We start from the raw sequence: 14,602 nt of genomic DNA, 5'->3' as shown, positions 1-14,602 counted from the left end.
ATTTCATATCATGGTGGTTCCGAGCCCCAGGAGGGAGAGTTTTTGTTACACGAACAAAAAATCTTAGAGGGTTTAATAGATAATGGAAATGAGGCAGAGGCCAGATATTTTTGTTCATGTCCTAAAACCAAAGGGCGATATCCTCTAGATTTGTTGGGTGCACGTACCTCGGCTGGTAATTGTTATCCAAAAATCATTTTTGTAGGTGCCATGCACCAGGTTCATTTCCAGGGGATAAATTGTGATGATCCCTAGAAGAGCTGCTGTCTCTACTTCAGGTCAGACCAGGGTCAATGTGTTTTGAAGGTTTCGCATATTTGGGAATATGACAGTTCCATCTATGACACATCAAGCTCACAGCTGCATTACAGACCCTTCCGTGCTGGTTGAACCTGGAGATGGCACAAGACGGTTCAGGGCTGGTTAGTGGTCGAGGTGGAAGGGAGACAGGACTTCTTACAAGCTGAGTGATGTTCTGTTTCCGTGTCTCAGATGATTCCTTTTGGCCTCTCCTGACATGCTTTCCTGGTTACTTCTCTTGCCTGGTGTGCCTATGACAAAATGGTTTCAGTTTAATGGTCTGTTTGGGTGGACTGTCTCCAAACAAACTTGCCTGCGACTTGGTCAGGCCCCTTGCTCCCCTTCATCTGAGCTGTCAGATGGGCAGTCTGTACATGGGGCTGAGACTGCATGTGAGCACCCTACCCTGTGGTGTTCACATTACTCTGGGACTCTTGACCAGACTTTGGTGTCTGCTGAATTCTGGGTGTGTGTGAGACTCATTACACAGAGCCTATGGCCTGTGAGTAAGTTAGAACTTGACTTAGGTCAGGAACCCTGCTCTGGACTTGATGGACAGTGCTTAACAGCATCTGAACAAATGGGACCTCTTCTCCCCAGATCTCTGCGGGGTCTGCTGGATGGTGAGATGGAGCACTCGGCTGCGCTCCGGCAAGAGGTGGACTCCCTGAAAAGGAAGGCAGTGGAGCAGGAGGAGCGGCATACCATGAAGGTGCAGGCCCTGGCCAGGTAGGATGTGAGGGACTGAGAGGTGAGCCGTGGAGGTGTGGTTAAGACCTAGGCCCTCCTTTTACCCACACTGTTCAGTTTTTTTTTTTTTTTCCTAAAACACGTTGGTGCAACAATGCAATGTATGTATGTATTTTATGTTATCGAATGAATGGTATTGAGGCAGGTTGTTCAGCTATCCAAGTCCCCTCTCTTTTCCCAGCTGCCATGTGTGTTCCCTGGAGCTGATCAGTGGTTCCTGTTTCAGAGACATGCCTACTATATACAAGGAGATGGGTGTGCATGTACATGTACAAACCTCCTCAAGCCTCTCCAATTTTCCTTTCCCCCTCAGTGGAAGATGGCTGTACACCCAGCACACATCTGCTTTATACTTAGAGAGAGATGGTTTTGCATCAGCCCTTGTCTTCCCAGCAGCTCCTGATATGTCAGTGTCCGACTGCTTTGGAGCAGCCCACCAGTTGCTGGGCTAGTTTCCAGCGGTGTTTGCTCCTGCTAACAGTACCATGGCCTGGAACCTTTGTGTCTGTCATTTTGTTTCTTCAAAAGTATATCTGAAAGTGGAGTTTCTGGTTCCAAATGCAATATATGTGAGTTGATTAGGTATCATCAGTTGGTGTGAGAGAACTTCAAGAAGTTCATGAAAAATGAAATTACATATTTTGGTCTGGGTCTGTGCCAGTAGGAAGTGAGCTGGAGTCGGGAGTTGAACTCAAGCGGTGCAAGTACTCCCAAGTTGTGAATATCTTAATTTCTAGGCAAAATACCTACCACTAAACTTAGCTTTTCATTCCAGTTCCCATGAGTGGTTCCATGTTTCCCATGTATGTTCCACAGCTGCATAGAAGATCGCACTACTGCCCAGCTGTGCTCCCTGGGGAGGATCCAACCTGTGGACCTTCAGTATTATTGAAGGTCAAAAATTATGCTGACAGAATACCTTCCACTCACAGTCATCAGTTAGGAACATGATTGAGCCTGTTTTCCTGCTAGCCATATTTTGTTCACGTGAGAATATATTTTTACATGGGGTCCTAATAACCTATGTGGTCCTTAAAGTTAGCCTACTTTATTCCCTACTTAATAGAGACAGTTTTTCTTTGTTACTGTATGGTCTTCATATAAACTATTTTTGTATACCTGGATGTGATATTTCATTGAGTTGTTGCACTATTTAACCAATACACCTACCATTCCAATCTGGAATACCCAACCTGATGCGGTCAGTTTAACATTGTGGCTGTTACTAGTTTTTCCCCCCAGCATAGATAAGGTTTTTTGTTGGTTGCTCATACAAACTGGTTCTAAATAAGACTAGAAGACTAGTAGATACTTATGTCTTGTGGGGTGAGCACTGTGGTGCGTGGGTTACCTGTTTTAGATCTTCATTTCATGTCATAGTACTGGCTCAAGTCCTAGCCACTCTGCTTTCCATTCAGCTCTTTTGCTAGTGTATTCTGGAAGGCAGCAGGTGATAGTTCACATGCTAGGGCCCCCGACACATGGGAGCCCTGGCTGGAGTTCTTGACTCTAGGCCAAGTTTGGGCTCACGTTTGGGCTGCTGTAGTCATTTGGGAGTGAACCAATGGGTGGAAGATCCCTCTCTGCCTTTCAAGCAGATGAAAATAAATAAGCATTAAAAAAGCAGAAGAAAAACGCTCTCCTTTTCTCTTAACAACAGGTCTTGTGGATATGCTGTGGTATTGGGATTTAAAAATTATGGTTGGAGTGCTTGGTCTTATTAGTATAAGGTGATGTGAGTGAGGCTATTGGAATTGTCATGCATATATCATCAAATGTTTGTGCCATGTTTAAGTTGGACTCCTTGAGTGTCTCTCTTTTGTTTGCATTTAAAAATGAATTTGCAAAGCTCTAGAGACAAGTGTATGTGACTATAAATAGGGTAGTAGATACCAAATTTGGTACTTTCTCATCTGTACCACTCCTGCACCTGGCCATGCTCAAGTTCTGTGGTTACACTGCATATTCATAATAAATACCAACTTTTTTAACATTTTTTTTTACTTTTTTTTTTTTAATTGGAAAGTCAGACTTACAGAGAGAAGGAGATACAGAGAGAAAGATCTTCCATCTGCTGGTTTACCCCCCAAATGGCCACAATGGCTGGAACTGAGCCAATCTGGAGCCAGGAATCTCCCATGTGGGTCCAGGTTCCCAAGGCTTTGGGCCACCCCCTACTGCTTTCCCAGGCCATAAGCAGAGAGCTGGATGGGAAGTGGGGCAGCTGGGATATGAATCAGCACCCATATGGGATCCCAGCGGATGCAAGGCGAGGATTTCGCCCAAAGACTGACATCTTTAGAGATGCTGTGCACTATCTATGACAAACGGGCCTCTATTCCCTGTTACTTTCATGGCTTGAATGGGCTTCAGTGTGGCCTCAAGTCTCAGTTCCATTAGATGCCCCTGTGTCCTCACCTCTAAGCAGCGGAAGAGGAGCTGGTCCATCGGAGAGGCCTGGGATGGGGGGCAGCTGTTAGTGTGCACAAGGTGCATTGCAAGCCGCTTCTGGTGTATCTGACAGGAAAGGTGTTCTGTCATAAGGTAGTCCTCAGGAAGCTTTTATTCCCTAAATGAAGGTAGAAAAAAAAAGGTTTCTTAACCGGGCAGCTTTCTAAAAAAAAGAGATTGATTTTTTTTTTTATTAGAAAGTCAGGTCTACAGAGAAAGGAAGATCTTTCATCTGCTGGTTCACCCCCTAAATGGCTGCAGTGACTGGAGCTGAGCTGATTCAAAGCCAGGAGCCAGGATTCTCCTTTGGGTCTCCCATGTGGGTGCAGAGTCCCAAGGCCTTAGGCCTTCCCCTATTGCCTTCGAATGCAACTAGCCCGGAGCTGGTTGGGAAGTGGAGGAGCCAGGACACGAACTGGTGCTTGCAGGTGGAGGAATTAGAAGATTGAGCCATCACATCGGCCCTGACCAGGCAGTTTTATAATCTGGAATCTCCTCATTTGCATTGTGGGTAGCAAGAGCTCAAGGTGTCTGAAAGTTTCTGGGTAGAGGAAACATCTGCAGAGCAGGTAAATATTGCAGAAGCAGCAGGTAGATGAGAGCAGGCTGACCAGCTGGGTGCACCTCTGCCAGCCATCAGAACCTTCTTGCTTCTGTCTGCAGAGGGCGTGTTGGGCAATTCTGGCAGGCAGTGGACCAGTTCCCCAGTCACTGCGTGGGACTGGTGGGGGTGCTGTGCTTGTTGGATCATGGTGAACGTGAGGCTGGAAGCTGAGGCCCAGGGTTGTGCACTGGGCCACCTTGTGGCCAGGTTCTTGTGTGTTCAGGTGACAGCTTTTATGGTTCAGGTTGTGTTTAAGGGGTGCGGTATGGGTTCTGACATTGGACTGTGGGGGGTCAGACTATGGCTTTACTGTCAACTAGTTGTGTGTGACCTTGGGCAAGTGCCTTAACCTCTCTCTTTGTCTTTGTGTCCTAAGTTATGAAATGAGGATAAGAAAAGTGTCTCCGTGAGCTTTGTGGATAAAATGAGACACAAGTTTGCTCAGGAAATGTACTTTGTGAGTACCCACATTTGTGAGCTATTGACATTGTTTTCCTGTAACATAACAACGGTGTTACTGAGAAACTTTGCCTAGAGTTATACATAATATACATATGTCATATTTTATTTATTTATTCATTAAAAAAATATTTTGACAATCTTTACATAATTAATTAGGGTAAAAAATTTCAAGGGCTACAGGAAAGTGGGTAAGACTATTATTTTTTCCAAATTGTTTCCTTCATGTTTAAAGGGGGGTATTAAGGGAGGAGGTCCACCCAATTTCCCACCCTCCCCATTAAAGATTTATTTATTTTTATTGTCAGATATACAGAGAGGAGAGGGTCACGTTTTGACCTCAACAGCACAGAAAGAACTGAGCTAGGCTGTTTCAGATTCAGAACTGACATTCTTTTGTCGTCGTTCTAAGACTCGGGGTGCGTTAGTGTGTCTGTGCTGTGCTGGCTGTTGTAAGGCTCAAACATCACCGAGCACATTCGGCCTTCTCTTCCCACCAACCTGCCCTCATCAATTATTGTATTTGATGGAAGCATGAGATCATCTCAATTCTAAGAGCAGTTTCTGGAAAAATGACATCCTTCCGGAAACTTCTAGCCAGAGTTTAATCCTTGACCTCTATTAAATGTCTCTCTCCTCATTAGACTGCAGTTTTATGTTGTTTTACAAATGTTTAGTGAAGTACATACTGGCTGTGGGGGAGGGGGCGATTCACCAGTTAATAAATCACAGGTAATAAAATAAGTATTCTGATGAAAATAATACTTTAAATAATATCCTGAACAGCAAAGGTGCCTAAGAATGGATAACTAGGATTGACAGCATTAAGAGCTATTTTAAGGAGAAATTACATCCTACATGTAGGTATGATTTGAAGAAGTTTCATTCCATTGAAATTCAGCCTTTTCATAAACACTCATTGCACAAAATCATATGCTTGCCTCTTGTACTGCCTTGGTTCAGTGAAGAAGCAGGTCCTATAACCAGACCATTACTTTGGGGCCCCTAGTGAGTACTGGTTCATCATGCAGGACCATTATAACCAGTTACAGCCATGCCTGCAGCTGTCGCTTAGCACATCAGTTTGATCCACTCATGGCAGCCAAGCCAGGGAGCAAAACTGTGTGGGCTTGGATCCTCAGCCTGCCCCTAGGCCCTGGAGTCCCCAGGGGGAGTGGTGGACTGAGCCCCAACCAGCCACAGAGCCAGAAGGTGGATGAGGACGAGTTTACAGGGCAAACTCGGGTAGTGTGCGAGTGCACTCCCATGTCAGTCTGACTTGGGCATGGTGTGACTCGATGTTACTCCTGCGTGTGTCTGCGAGGGGCTTGCCAGAAGGCATTCACACCTGAATCAGGAGGCTGAGTAAAACAGATGCCAGTACTGCCATGCACAGGCATCATTCAGTGAACCAGGGGCCTGAGCAGAGCGGTGACCCCTGTCAGTCCAGTGGCTTGAGCTGGGACATGGACCTTGTCTGCCTCAGAACTCCTGATTCTCACTCACTCTTGCTAGCATCTGCAACACCAGCTGTCTGGCTCTCAGGCTGCCGACTGCACTGACACCACCTCCACCTTTTCTGCTTTGCAGTAGAAAATGGCAAGGAGGTGTCATCAACCTAGACAAGTACTCAGGGCAGCCTCTGCTCAGCACAAAGAAGTCTCTCTCAAAGATTTATTTGTTTTTATTGGTGAGGCAGACATACAGAGAGAAGGAAAGACAGATCTTCCATCTGCCTGTTCACTCCCTAAGTAGCCACAACAGCCAGAGCTGAGCTGATCTGAAGCCCAGAGCTTTTCCCAGCTCTCCCACGTAGATACAGTGTCCCAAGGCCTTGGGTTGTCCTCTGCTGCTTTCCCAGGCCACAATCAGGGAGCTGGAAGGGAAGTGGAGCAGCCAGGACACAAACTGGCACCCATATGGGATCCCAGCACATGGAAAGCAAGGATTTAGCCACTAGGCTACCATGCCAGGCCCCAGGAGTCTCTTACTAGGTTGGGGAGGTGTGGCCGTGCCCACCTCAGCTGTAGCTTTCCCCCCTACTACCTAGCAGTTGGGGGTGCACCCAGCTTGGTGGTCTGTGCAGGTGCAGTTGTTTTTCTCACATACAGTGTGCCCCAAATGGCACTCTCACTAGCAGCACTCCCCTTGGTCCTGCCCCTGTCCTGAAGGTCCTATGTTGATGACATTGGGAAATGCTAATATTCTGGGTGTTCATGCAGGTTGGGGACACTCCTCACAAGACAGAGGCTTTTTGTGGTTCCCACTCCTGACTGATCAGAAACTGGATACACAACAGGTGGGGAGGGCTGGATTCAATGAGTCCTAATCCTGTCCTGCCTTGCCCTCCCTGGGCTTCCAGCTTGTGTATGACAGGCTATGCGACTTGTCAACACCCACAGTCACATGAGTCAGTGGCTCGTCGGCTTTCACCAAGGGCAGAGAAGGTGTACCACCTGGAGATGGTGCTGGATTGTTTGGCTCTAGGCTTTGCTCCCTATCCATCTGTCCCTCAGCCTTTTGGCAGTGCAACCACATCGCGTTTCTACTGCTGGTCAGTCATGTGACTGTGGGACAGCTGTTGTCTTAACCACTGTGAGTGGGAGACCCAGATGGAGTCTTGGTTCCCAGCTTTAGCCTGGTCCTGCTTCAGCCATTGGACCTACTTGGGCAGTGAAAAGTGGAGAGATCTTTCTACCTCTAACTCAGCTTTTCAAATACAGAAATCTTTAAATTGTTCATTCTTCTGAAAATTTAAAAAAGAATGGGGTGGCATGGAACACTCCCCTTCTCACCTTACAGGAGGTGCCAAGGCCACTCGTGGCTTAGGAGACATCACGGCTCAGTGGCTCTCCTCCTTTTGCCACTTAGTAACTCCAGTTTTCAAATTTGTTTTCCCAACAAATGCTAACATGGTTTCTGATGGCAGCAATACAAACCAAATCAGCTTGGATTTATAGGGAAGTTTTTCTTGCTGCCACTGAGAAATCCAGGCATTTGGACCCAGGCATCCCACTGCTATTGGCAGTCATCTCCCCTCCCTGGGTTCGGGATGCCCCATGGTGGTGATATGGGGTGTCTGGTAATGTTGAGCCCTATGTGTGCTCTGAAAGGAAGAGATGTCCCTGCATTTCTCCACATGGCACGGTTAGGAAGGCTTCTCCCTTGGGTGTATTGTGGCTGCGAAGAAGCACAAGGCTGTGACTGACAGCCTCCCAGCTCCCCAAGGCAGGCTCTGGGCAGACGACAACCTGTGTGTTCAGTCTTCCCCCACAACTTGGGGAGGATTGCACAGGTAATGTCCCAAAGCCCTTGGTGCAGCCCCAGGCCCTTTGTAAGTGCCCCGTGTCTCATTTCATCATCGCATGGCCTTGGCCATGGGAGACTAGGGATGCAGAGGTCAGAATCTCACGATGCCTCTCTTGTCCATCTTCCCCCATGCAGTGACCGTCCCGGAGAGCCTTTGGCCCTGGCTTTCAGTTGACCTTGAACAACCTTGCTGTTACTTGTCTAGCCCTGCCCTGCCCTCCTTCGTGTTGTTCTTTTGTGGATGAACTGCTGAACGGTGGGGTCTGCTGTGCTGGCATCCTGCATGTGACACTGAAGATGGCTCTGTATGGCCTGCAAGGGAAGGAGGGACCAAGGCCTTGGAACCCTGTTAGGATCTCTCTATCTGTCCTCTCTCACTTCCATCCCAACCCACATTCTCACCCCCTACCCCTGGATGGCCTTACTGGCTTTCTTGAAAGCTTTAAATCTCAGTTTGTTCCTTAAAGCTTAGTCTGTTTCTTTTGTATCATTTTTAAAAAGTCATTAGAGAAATAAGACTGTTGTCCTTTTGTAATAAAGGACAGTAAAATTCTTTAGGGTCTACCCTGAGACCTTGATTCTGGTTATATTATAGAGGCAAAATGACAGCTGAGGTCAGACCTAGGGGGTGTTGGCCCAAGTCCTGAATGTGCCATGGCTTTCGGTAGAACCAAGGTTTGGCTTTTCGTTGCCATCTGGAGGACAGGGCTGTGTCTCTGAGATGCACTAACTTGAGAACCCAGTGTTGCCTTGTTTTACTTTTTTTTTTTTTTTAAATATCAACTGGGGCTTCATCCAGTCAGGAATGGCCAACTCCAAGTTCTCTGGTATTTGAAGAAGTCTGGGGATAACTTGTGTTTGCCCAAAGGGATGCATTATTCCTAGGCCTCCTGGGAGCGAGGATGAGGTTAGGGAATGAAGCACAGAGCAGTTTGCTCAAGAGGAAGGTCGGGTGGGGGAGAATGTGCAAACAAAGACAGCACCCAACAGCAGGATACTCCCACAGGGGCTCATGTCCCCATCAGACTGAGTCTGTAGATGTTCCCAAGCAAGGGCAGCTGTGCTGTCACTCTTGTGCCAGCTGCCCCATGAGTGCTCCGTGCGATCCTACTGTTGAATTAACTGTATCTGTGTTAGGTAACATTGTGTGCTTTTGCTTGGTTGGACGGTTGTGCGTTATCTAATTTGTACATAGTAGTAAGTGCCCACCCAGTCCAGCTGTTTTGTGCCTTCAGACTGAGCAGTCAGTATCCCTGTTCTTTATAAACATGTGTGCCAATGCCTTGTTTACTATCCTGAAATGACATTCATAACTGGTATACAGTCTACCTCCATATGCAATTTTTAAAATTCAGTATTAAAAATTCAGTATTACCTCTAATATGAAGGAGAAAGAAATAAATGAAAAGTGATTTCTAAAACGGGTCCCAGTCTATATTGGTCAGGTATTAGTATGCTAGAAAGCACAGTGAGTAAAGTGCCTTGTATCTGCTCAAGATGCCTAAGTTTAGAACAGGTAAGGGGAAAGCTGTTCTTTATAAGAAATACAGAAAATGAAAAGGCAGAGGATAGTAGATCCCAGAGTAAAAACCAATATATTCAGTCTCCATGAACTTAGATGTTGTATTCAGCTCATAAACAGGTTTTACACCCACTCCAGTGGCTGGGGCAGCTGGTCTGGGGTTTGTGGGGGCTGTCTTGACCCTTCAGGACAGCTCCCTGTCTAAATGCTACTGGCACCTTCCTCAAGCCATTGTCAGAGGTCCTGCACGGTTTCCGTCACCTCTAGGGGGCAGACCTGTCCACAGTGAGAGTCCTGTTTTCAGCCCACTCCCTAGTGTTCTTTCTAAGATCATTTGCAAACGCTTCTATCTGGCTTTTATGTTCAGGAACCTTCAGTTTCTTGGCCATACTGATTTATCCACTGAGCCCCTTCCGTGTGCACGGCCCACCCCAGCCTTCCCGTTCCTCACTTTACCCTGGGTATGAAGCATGTGTTCCCAAAGATGCTTGGCCCTGTCCCCTGTGCTGAGTGAGTCTGTGCCTCTGTGGCACATGCCTGTCAACAGCTGGCGGGCGTTCCCTGCCTTTTGCCCACACGAGTGGGACTTGTGTGAGAGGACAGAGGTGGATACTCGTGCACGTCTGGGCTGGAGACCTGGCATTGTAGGAGAAGCTGCCGAGTGATGCTACTGAAGCCCAGCCAGAGGTGACTGCTTACCATTGTCCATTTGTTGAGAAATCCCTCCAACAGTTGCTGTGTGGCATTCAGCTTTGTTGATCAAAGACAGAGCAGACAGGAACTGCTCACTGCTGAAACTGAGGGGAGGGCCGAAGGGTCTCCCAGGAGTTCATGGAAAACATATATTATGAACAAGCTATGCATGAAGTTTTGAAAATATCTTGTACCAAAACAAACTTAACTTCCAGTTGCATTTTGCAGGAAGTTTCTGAAGCACTCTGGCATCGTCACAGTGCGAGCCTTTTGCCTGACACTCTTGTGGGCTGTTCTGAGGATCAAGAACAGTGTTGGAGGATGGGGCAGGCCGGGTTTTGAGTGCTGCTTCTCAGAGCAGAGATGGCACTGAATGAGGGAAGCAGCCAGGGTACAAGTCAAGGGTTATGCTTGTTCCCAGGTTCATGCAAGGGCTTTTGCCACTTCTAGAAGCTTCTTAACTAGCAAAGCGGGTTAATGGTGTCTGCCTTGCAGATGTTATGCAAGAGGCTGTGCAGGAGCAGTGCCAGGTGCAGTGAGGACCTGCTAAAGCACTTGGTGAAAGGCAGCCGTGGTAATTATTATTGTTTTTGTGGAAGTAAATTATCCCTCCATTGCAAGGCTGCACAGAACCATTTTCTGAAGCTAATCTGGCCCACTGCTGCTCAGATGTAACTAACTTTCTAATAAACAACTCTGGGTTGAAGAGTTAAATATGTTGCTTAGACTGTGCTATGCATTACAGTCACCTGGGGAGCTTTTACAAAATCATTATATCCAGGCCACCTTCCAGATCAATTAAATCAGACTCTCTGAAGGTGAGACCTAGATTGCTCAGGTAATTCCAGCGTGTGGCCAAGGTTGACAACTGGCATGGGTCCTCTCCAGCCTTAATGCACCACAGGCAACTGTGGAACAGGCTGGATTCTTTTTTTTCCTGACCCATCCTCAACTCTGATTTGGTGGATTGGGGGTGGGAGCAGCTGGCTATTATACATTTCTTGTAAGCCCCTGCTGCTGGGGGTGCTGAGGGTCCCGGATCACACCTTGAGTAGCCAGGGCATAGAGGGAAGACAGGTGGGCATCTGTGGGGCTCACCCACCTGTGAGTTCACTGACCTCAATCTCGGGAAGGTGAAGGTGCTTAGGATTTTTCTGTTGGAAGCAAGTTTTAGAGTTAAGGTTTTATTTGCTGATTTTTTGGAACTAATACAAAAATACTGTTGCACACTGCAAGGATTAGTACTGTTTCTAAAAAAAAATATTTATTTGTAAGGTCTTATATGTGGAGACGGGGAGAGGAGTGGGAGGGGGATCTTGCATTCCACCAGGTGCCTGTAACAGTCTGGCCAGACTAGGAGCCAGGAGCTCCATCTGGGTTCCCCATGTTGGCGGCAGGATTGCACTGTGGTGGTGAAGGTTCTTGATTCACATTGCTAGGATTCTCTCTGATAGATGCTTCACTCTGTGCCTTGTAACAGTTGGTATGTGAGAGCATGACTCATGATTACCACTCCTTTCCCTTTTGCCTCTGTAGTTTGAGAGGGAAGGAAGGTGAAGAGAGAGAGAGGGAAGGAGGGAGGAAGGGAGAGAGGGAAGGAGGGAGGAAGGGAGAGAGGAAAGGAGAGAGGGAAGGTGGGAGGAAGGGAGAGGGCGCAAGAGCTAGAGCATAAGCATATGAGAGAGAAGCTGAGATCAGGTGAGCTCCCAGCTACTGGGTCATTCCCACATGTCCAGAGTGATTATATAGGGCCAGACCATCCTGAAGCCAGGAGCCAGGAAGTCAGTTGAGGTGTCCCACATGGGCAGTAGGGACCTATTTCCTTGAGCCTTCATCCCTGCCTCCCAGTGTCTGTACTGTTAGGAAACTCGACTCTGGAGGAGCCGGGGTAGGAACACCCCTCTGATGTGAGAAGTGGATATTAGAATGAGTGTTTTAACTGTTAGGCTCCCAGCCTGGACCCCATTATTATTATTTTTTAAAATAAACTTAAAAATTTTTAATAATGATTACATGGTTGATCAGGGTAGGAAGGATTGAGGTTTAAGGAAAATTAGGTGAATTAGGTGAAGAAATTTGCTATTTCTTCATATTGTTCCTGGGGGAAGGGGAGAAACAAAGGGGGAAACCACTCACAACTTTCCACACGTCCCAGTCCCCAGGGATGAGGAACTACCACTTCATATCAACCCAGAGTCTCAATGTGTACATATTCTGACGGTTCTGTCCTAGTGGTTTGGATAGTTCTGAAATGCTGCCCATTTCACCAATCCAAGGATGATGTCACTCTCCCAATGTCCATTGACTCAATTCACCAAGATTTTTTGCTGTCATTGTTTATTTGGGGGTAGTTGTCCAGTTAGTTCTGTTATTCTGCTACAGCACAAATGTGCTGCCATATTCTCCTTTTAAAACAGGGTCCGTGTCTAGTGCTCCATCTTTTTCATTAAGTAAGGCATACTCTTGCAGGTGAGCCTAAGGGTCTCGGCCAGGTGTCCTAAGCATCAGTGGATCCCCCACCCCTGGGGCTCATGAACCCCTTACCCACCTACTAGGCAGGCTCTGGGACCTGGACCAGAAGACCCAAGCTCTGCCAGATCCCCCACCCCCAGGGTTCATGACACCAACACCCGCCTAGAAGGTGGGCCCCAGGATCTGGGTCAAGTGACTCACTCCCCACTGGTTCCCTGGGGTTCAGGAACCATCCCTACCATACAGGTGGTCCCCATAACCTGAACCAAGCTACCTGAGCCCTGTCAGATCCCCTGTCCCTGGGACTTAAATACCCGGCCCTCACTGGACCCAGGCTGGCATGACTCACCTTACCTCAGTGTCCACAGTCTTATTGCACAGCCTGGCCTAGTCTAGTCTGCCCCTGTTCCAGCTCCTCTTGGTGGGTGCTGCAGCCTGTCCCAGCATGATTGCTGTCCCGGTTCTAATGTGAACTGGCTGGTTTTGTGGTCTGATCTAACTTCTCCTGCCCCCTGCCCTGGTTCTTAGATCTGCCAGTGGATATTATGTGCTGGCCCAGACGGGTCAGTCCCCAGACCTGACCCACATGTATGTGGGTGGGTACTGTAACCTCGCATGGTCTGGGCTGCTCCATGCCTTGCTTCTTGTGCTCACCTGCAGGGGCTGCATCCCAATGAAGGAGTTTCCCAAGCTCCTCCATCGAGTCTCTTCCCAATGGCAGTTCTCACATACATCAGTGGGTCGTTGGCCCAAGTTGACTTTGTCTACCTCCTGTCCTGACAAGAGCAGTGACCTTGCTCAAACGGCTGTACCCATTCTGGTTCTTGGTGTTGGTTCTTGCAGCGCAGCACTACATGGTCCACACTCAGACACAGCTTTGACATAGTTCAACGGGAGTCAAGACCTAGTCTGGTCTGTTCTACACCCAAACTCTCAGCAGTACAAGTGGGGACTGGAGTCAAGCCCAATCTATCAGCCCCCATTATTTTTAATGGCTGTGTAACCTTAGTCTACTGGACAGTTTCTCTTTAGCTTGCCATTAGTTAACTGCTGCTTCCACTCTTTTGGAGATTGAAGACTGCAGTGAACACGAGGCATTCTCAGAAATTTCAGGGGGAAATGTGTAGTACGGAAAAACTGCATGGGTTTCAATTTTTTTTTTTTCTGCATTAAAGCAGACTTGTGTTTCCGTTCACTTTTCCACAGACGTGCTGCAGGAGCCTGGTGCCCTCTTGTCTGTAGCTCCTCCTCCTGTCAGTTCCTGTCCTCAGTGTTCATCTTGAGGAGTGGACGCCCAGGGCAGGGGATGGGACCCTCTCCATCACATGTTGTTGATGACTCTGAGAAAGCAGGGGAAGCCCCATTCCATAGTCTTTGGCTCCGGAGGGCATCCTTGGCATCAGTGATTTCCCACCTGGCCTTTCCCTTTGGGAGTAGAAATGATGAGAGGCTGGAAAAGGGAAAAGCCAACCCATTAATGTGCAAACTTGAAATTACATGAAGTTCCTTCTCCAACACGATGGACAATGGGGAATCAGTAAACTTCCTTCAGGGTCCCAGGGGAGCTTAGGAGCAGTGCTGGTGGTGAGTATTTCTTGGTACTTTCCTGAATGAACATGACAGCCACGGGAGGAGAGAGGAGCAGGAGTACCATATGCCTCTCTGGAAGCCGTGGCACGCACACAGGAAAGCCACGCACTTGCTTGTTTTCTCTGATGCTCCTGGAATCCAATAACAGACTCGGCTTTGGTAGCCGAGCCGGCACTTTCAGAGGAGCGAGTGGCAAGGTATATTTGCATGAACATCTGCATGTTGAAGCATGTGCTCGCCCAGAACAGGGAAGTGTCAGAGCCATTAGTGCCCCACGCAGATGCTGCCTGCAGAATCTGCACCGACCGTGGCCTTGGGTGGTTCATCAAGAAGTGAGAAGCACACAGCTGTTAGGTGAAAAGGGAGAAGGTTTTGACTGAACCATTACTGTAGCCTATCACTTCTCCCCGGCAGAGCAGGAGCAGAAGATAAAAAATTACTGAATCCACTAA

At 47.8% G+C, this 14,602-nt stretch overlaps 1 protein-coding gene across 1 annotated transcript in view; it reads left to right on the top strand.

Annotated features, from left to right (window-relative positions):
• SNX29 (sorting nexin 29) overlaps positions 1-14,602 on the top strand; it is a 247,346-nt gene that overhangs the window by 79,814 nt on the left and 152,930 nt on the right. The window contains exon 13 of the mRNA XM_040973311.1: positions 901-1,029. Coding sequence (XP_040829245.1) covers positions 901-1,029 — 129 coding nt within the window. The remainder of the gene's footprint in view (positions 1-900; positions 1,030-14,602) is intronic.

The sequence above is a fragment of the Ochotona curzoniae genome, unplaced genomic scaffold (assembly GCF_017591425.1).
Source record: "Ochotona curzoniae isolate NIBS_2020 unplaced genomic scaffold, NIBS_Ocur_1.0 contig_2321, whole genome shotgun sequence".
Taxonomy (NCBI): domain Eukaryota; kingdom Metazoa; phylum Chordata; class Mammalia; order Lagomorpha; family Ochotonidae; genus Ochotona; species Ochotona curzoniae.
Note: the sequence above shows the minus strand (reverse complement) of the source record. Positions and strands in the feature narration are given on the sequence as shown.